General features: G+C 34.2%; 1 protein-coding gene across 3 annotated transcripts; it reads left to right on the top strand.

Moving 5' to 3' along the window:
• Positions 1 to 1315: 1315 nt before the first annotated feature.
• Positions 1316 to 5448, top strand: LOC125830243 (proteasome subunit beta type-1-like). Of its 3 annotated transcripts, none has more exons than XM_049509453.1 (7): positions 1316 to 1489; positions 1592 to 1699; positions 3246 to 3327; positions 4143 to 4272; positions 4488 to 4630; positions 4765 to 4851; positions 5155 to 5448. In XM_049509453.1, the coding sequence occupies exons 1-7, from the start codon at positions 1443 to 1445 to the stop codon at positions 5227 to 5229; spliced, it is 672 nt and encodes a 223-aa protein (XP_049365410.1). In that variant the 5' UTR covers positions 1316 to 1442; the 3' UTR covers positions 5230 to 5448. The 3 variants fall into 3 exon arrangements, with proteins under 3 accessions (XP_049365410.1, XP_049365411.1, XP_049365412.1); XM_049509454.1 differs by having other exon boundaries at positions 4152 to 4272; XM_049509455.1 differs by having other exon boundaries at positions 1352 to 1489; positions 1612 to 1699.
• The last annotated feature ends 653 nt before the right edge of the window (positions 5449 to 6101 follow it).

A 6101-nucleotide genomic window follows, 5' to 3' on the forward strand; every position in this document is an offset into this window, starting at 1 on the left:
TACAACAAGTAAAAGTGATAGATATTGGCAATGCCATAATTTTAATTTTGATTGTAAACGAGTGAGAATGTACACAGGGCCGGCTCTATGCTTGCAAAAATAAGGCCTTTGCCTTAGGCCCCCAAATTTCGGGGGCCCCAAATTTTTGTCAAGAATAAATTATGTGTTAAAATTTTTATAGAAAAATTAATTATTTATGATAAAAAGTATAATTTTTTTAATAATAAATTATTTTATCCACTTTAACATCTTTTGTACTTTGTTAAAAATAAAAATTAACAGTGAAAAGTGTTGAACAAAGTGAATTACAAATTCTTTTTTATTTCTTTTTAAATTTTAGTTTCAAGCATTACCCTAAGCATATTAAAATGAGATATACCAAGTCATCAACTTTTTGAGTCAAATTCTATGATTCTAAACTTCTAACTCTTATCTTTATTTAATATTAATCAACTTATTACTTATATCATTATGTTAACAATGCATATAATAATTGTCTCTTTTAAAGGATGTTTTTCAATGTTGTGTTGATAAAATCTTACCTAAAACTAGGAACTCAAAAAACAATATTAAGTACTAATAATTTTCATCTTAATAGTGTAATTTATTTTTTTGAATAAATACGTATATGAAGTGTATTTATATTTTAGGCCGCGAATTGAAATTTCGCTTTAGGCCCCCAATTACGTTGAGCCGCCCCTGAATGTACATATCATGATTAAAAGGTGGTTTATATATATATAGTATATCAAATGTATTTAGTTTCATGCATGTTTACTGCTTCAAAATCGCACTTTCATTCTGAGATAAATATATTTTATGTTTGGTCGAAATAAATAACCCTCAAAGAAAAGGAAAAGAATTAGAGATCATTGATTGGTTGACTGAGATAGATGAAGAATATTTCATACCTCAACTTTTGTTTGTCTACTAGACATAAGTTTTAGCTTTTCTCTATAAGACATAATATATGATCAATTGAGCAGGTTCATTGTATTGAAATATCTTAATCTTCTGCCTTATAGATATAAGTTCTAGCTTTTACGTAAAAGGCAGAATTTGTGATCAATTGAGTAAGTTTATTATCTTGAAATATCTTGTGTCCACAATTTACACTCGATAGACAACAAAAACTTTATGTTCCGAATTTTCTAATTCAAAGATTTTTTTTTTCTTTAAATATTTAATAGGACTAAAAATTCAAGACCGCCCCGCCTATAAAGGTCATTCGTAAACTTAACTCGACCTTTTTAGACAAGACACAAAACAATTGGGCTTCACCTGGAGAGTCAGTTAGAAGGTCTACCCGAGCCCATTTACTGTACCCGAATTCAGTTGTCTTGCTGAAGAGGTCATCTTCATCAATTTACCCCTCTTTTTTTCCATTTCAATTTCAATTTTCTTCTGCAAAACCCTAGCTATCTCTCTCATAGCAGATCAGGATGACGAAGCAGCAAGCTAACTGGTCTCCTTACGACAACAATGGAGGGTAATTCTTTATGCAGATTGCTATTTTTCTTTTTTGGCTTCCTTTTTTATCTATGTTGAATGTGATCTCGATGGTGATATCTGATCTGTATACTGTTTGCAGAACATGTGTTGCGATTGCAGGTGCTGATTACTGTGTAATTGCTGCTGATACTAGGATGTCCACTGGTTACAACATTCTAACTCGTGATTACTCCAAGATCATTAAATTGTATGTCCTTTTTTTCTTCTCTAATTCACCTTGTAGTTCTTTAATTACCTGGATTTTATCTAAGTGTAGTGTTCTAGAGTAGGATAATTAAACCTTTTTGAAAGAAAAAAAATGTGAATGTGGTGGCCGGACCAGCTTGTGCGCAGCTTGACTAATTATATGTGATACCTCTGCTACCTCCCACCAGGATAGGTACAAGACGACCCAATCAGTGACGGAGTGAAATTTTCCTTCTTAAGTGGGTTCAAAATATGATGTAAACACACTAAGAAGTCAATGGGATTCAACATGTAATATATATACATAGAAAATTATATCAGCCTCTAGGGGTAACTGCCCATCAAAACTTGAACAAGTAGGAAGAAATCACAACATGAGATATCATACTTATTAAGATAAACTTACATAGAATTTTATTTAAACTATATATACATAAAACATAATTTTGTCCTTGACTATACAATGTAATTTTTCACCGGATGAACCTCTTTGCACCCACGTGACTCTGCCGTTGCTGGTAACTAACTGTCCATCAAGGCTTGGACAGATAGGAAGTAATCACCCATGTCCATTGAGATTTGAACCAGAGACATCATACTTATTAAGCTAATCTTACATAGAAATTTATATAAAGGTTAAGAGGATGTCGAAACATTTGTATCTGACAAAACTGATTTTTGAAAAAAATTAACTCTGTTTAATGATTCCCTAGATTTGAGTAGTCTACCCTCATTTCCAGTGTAAAGTATGTAGCTGTTTTATAGAGTCTGTTTCTCAGGTTTGTTCCCTGTCCTTGTTAGTATTACTCCAAGATCATTAAATTGTATGTCCCCTTCTTCTCTGTTTTACCTTGTGGTTCTTTCGCTCTTTGGATTGTTCTCTTTTCTCTTTTTTCTTTATCCCATATATTAAGTTAACTCGTGTTAATTGTAGTGCTCTGAAGTAGGATAATCATACTTATTAAGATAATCTTACGTAGAATTTAATATAAAGCTTAAGAGGAAGTCATTTCCCTTGTACCTGAAGGAACTGATCTTTGAAAAATTAACTCTGCTTAATGATTGCCTATATTTTAGGAGTCTACTTCCATTTCCTGTGTAAAGTATTTAGCTCTTTCCTGAAAGACCTGATCTTTAAACTTTTTTCCTGTTCATGTTAGAAGTCCTGACTTGTGTCCATGCTCAGAAAAGGGGATCCTGTGGATTCAAATACCGCTGCTCCCACTATTGTGACTTTAGATGTGAACATAGAAAGCATATGTCTTTCATAAACTATGAACTATTGAAAAGCAAGGGTAACACATCCACTGCCAGAAGGTTGAATCATCATCTCAATTGGTTGCATTCAATATGATTAGCAATTGTATACCCCTACTCTGTACTGTTACATTAATAGTTGAAGTGGACAAGCACACATCTCTGAAAGCCAAAAAAAATTCTTTCATCTCATTACATCATGCTTCTTGGTGCCTTCCATTTTGTTTTAGCGTAATTTCTTATTTAATGAAGCATCCTACTTTTATTAATGATTTTATCTGAATGTGCAGAGCTGACAAGTGCGTGCTGGCCTCCTCAGGATTTCAAGCTGATGTGAGAGCTTTGCAAAAAGTTTTGGCAGCAAGGCACCTGGTAAGATGCTGAAAATTCTGTTAACTGTTGCTTCTGCTGATACTTTGTAATCTTAGGTGCATTGGTGCAATGTATTATTCTTTTTATTGTCGATGTTGCTTTATGTTCTGCAAAAACTGAAATAGCAGACACTGTCTAGTAAGTTTTGAAGTTTTTGATTGTACTTCCAGACCTATAATTTGAAGTTTGCAGAAGTACTCAGGTTACTAAATTGGCAATGAACTTAAGTTTTGGAACATGTGAGTGGAACAGAGGGAGGATAAAGGTGCAATAACATGGTTGTGTGAAGCAATGAGGGGCAGGGAGAGGGACACTGACAGGGGGAAGACCAGGGGAAGCAACAGGAAAGATTGGATTTTCGGCTTATGTTTTATGTTGTTTTTAAGTGAAGTTTACGTCGCTTAAAGGAAAGGACACGCAGTATCTAATGTTTTCAGTCATCCTGATGACTCTTTCGTGATTTTCCTTTTTTGATAGAGATGTTTCTCGTCTTTCCTAAATCACAAACAGTCATCTATGAGTCACATTTGTAGTAGTTCAATTCTATATGATAAGTTCTTTTTCAACTCTTCTTTTAATGATTATGCCTATTAGACGCCCACCATTCTATTGTAAAGGAGTATTTTTGTGCGTTCTCTCTTTCTTTATTGGTAAAAGAAATATCATGTGTTTTCTCTGTTTGTGGCTTTAATACGGAAATGGACATTTAATATTATTATGTGTGTTACATTTCAAAATTGTCTGCTGTTTAGACATTCACACTTCAAGAATATGATGTTGGAAGTGATATTCTGCTTTTTATTCTTTGAAAATAGACCTATCAGCACCAGCACAATAAGCAGATGAGCTGCCCAGCTATGGGACAGCTACTTTCAAACACCCTATACTACAAACGTTTCTTTCCCTACTATGCGTTCAATGTTCTAGGTGGCCTTGACAGTGAAGGTAACAAATTATGGGAGGATGCTGTCTCAAGGTTTTATTTGTTTACATCTTTATGTTGTTCGGACTTCCCAAAAATGTTGTCGCACCCTTGTTGGATCTTCCAAACATGCGTTACTTTTTGAGGATCGGATAAGCACCCGTCGACATTTTTGAACGTCCGAGCAACACTATACATGGCTGAAAAGAAACTTATTGTTATTCTTAAATTCTCATAGGAAAGGGTTGTGTTTTTACATATGATGCTGTTGGATCCTACGAGAGAGTTGGGTATAGTTCTCAAGGTTCAGGCGCAACTTTGATCATGCCTTTCCTGGACAACCAATTAAAGTCTCCAAGCCCTCTCTTGCTGCCTGCCAAGGTCTGGTTCATACTTCACTTTTGACAAATTTTCTTTCAAGTATACGAAGTAGCTAGTGCTGTCAACTTCACCTAAGAATTGTGAGAAAAGGAAAATGTGATTTCCTGCTAACAAAGTTCCCATGACCTGCACAGGATGCTGTAACTCCACTTTCTGAATCAGAAGCCATTGACTTAGTGAAGACATGTTTTGCTTCAGCAACAGAAAGGGATATATATACTGTAAGTGATTTATGTGCTATGGTATCTATGCAATGACACAATAATATTTAAGAACTATTATTTTCGGAAACTTTTAGGTTATTAAGTGTGACTGTGTTTTGCAATAATCATGACTCGGAAATGACACCTTACGAGTACTCTCTTAATTGTGAGCCAAAGTTTCTGAGTCTTTACTTTCCTATTGATCTGGTACTCAATGGATGATCAAATTGTATAAGTGTGGCAGGGAGAAGTTTTGTTTGAGAAGGTTATGAAGCTTTTATCGTCATCCTGTTTCTGAACAAGTTGCTTTCATATATGCAGGGTGACAAGCTGGAAATGCTCATATTAAACGCTGATGGTGTTCGTAGGGAAGAAATGGATCTCAGGAGAGACTGATTTCTGTTTTGCATCGGATTCATGTGATTTATGTTTGAGTTGGTTCAGAAGACTCGAGTCATCGATACATATGGACAACAAAATCCCAGGAAGACCCTTTCCATGGCTGTATGCACATCAGTTGTTAATTTGTTGATCATCTGTGTATGTACTGTACTGTAAACTGCAGTTCCTGGAAATGCTATGCTGGATTATAAAAGAACTTATTGTTTGAACTTATTTAGTTTGAAAACCTTACTCTTTAGATTGATTTACTGATAGAACTAGATTTACCAACCTCTTTCACCCTAAGCGAATTTCCCCGTTCACGAATTTTAAGGAAGGAATTTGTATACTTCAGATAGATTCTGAATGTGGTCAACTAATATGTTAACTTACTGAGAGCTTCTGCCATTTTTACTCCTTTGATGGCAAGAATCCGCAATCTCAGGATTGGAGGTGAAAGGTGTTTACCCTTTAAGCAACCCCTCGTGTTGATTATGATATGTTAAGGATTGAATTTTGCTGCTTTTTCTCTTTGTAGAAAGATAAAAAAATTTAGGGTCAATTACAATAAACACTCTTGTAAGATGATTTGATTTTTGAAAGGGATTCCTCTTTTTCTCACCTACCATAGCAAAAAGAAGACCCAATGGAAAGCCACTTTTTTTTAAAAATAAAAAATAAAAGCTTAATTTTTTCTATGGTAAGAGAAATAAATCTATAATCAGATCATTTAAAAAAAATACTGATATTATGTTTTCTTAAAATACGAACTTGTAATCTCGAAAACAAGACAATTTACTTGTTACAATAACTAAAAAAAATTGATGGTATAAAAATTTCTACCACTACAGAGTCATTTGGTTATCGAGATGATTTCGACAAGGATA

The sequence above is a fragment of the Solanum verrucosum genome, unplaced genomic scaffold (genome assembly GCF_900185275.1).
Source record: "Solanum verrucosum unplaced genomic scaffold, falcon-dt-bn FXZP01000072.1, whole genome shotgun sequence".
In the NCBI taxonomy this organism is placed as follows: Eukaryota; Viridiplantae; Streptophyta; class Magnoliopsida; order Solanales; family Solanaceae; genus Solanum; species Solanum verrucosum.

Coding starts and splice junctions, on each gene's coding strand:
- LOC125830243 (XM_049509453.1), top strand. CDS start 1,443: ATGACGAAGCAGCAAGCTAACTGGTCTCCTTACGACAACAATGGAGG. Junction 1,700..3,245: donor TACTCCAAGATCATTAAATT/GTATGTCCTTTT, acceptor CTGAATGTGCAG/AGCTGACAAGTGCGTGCTGG. Junction 3,328..4,142: donor TTTTGGCAGCAAGGCACCTG/GTAAGATGCTGA, acceptor CTTTGAAAATAG/ACCTATCAGCACCAGCACAA.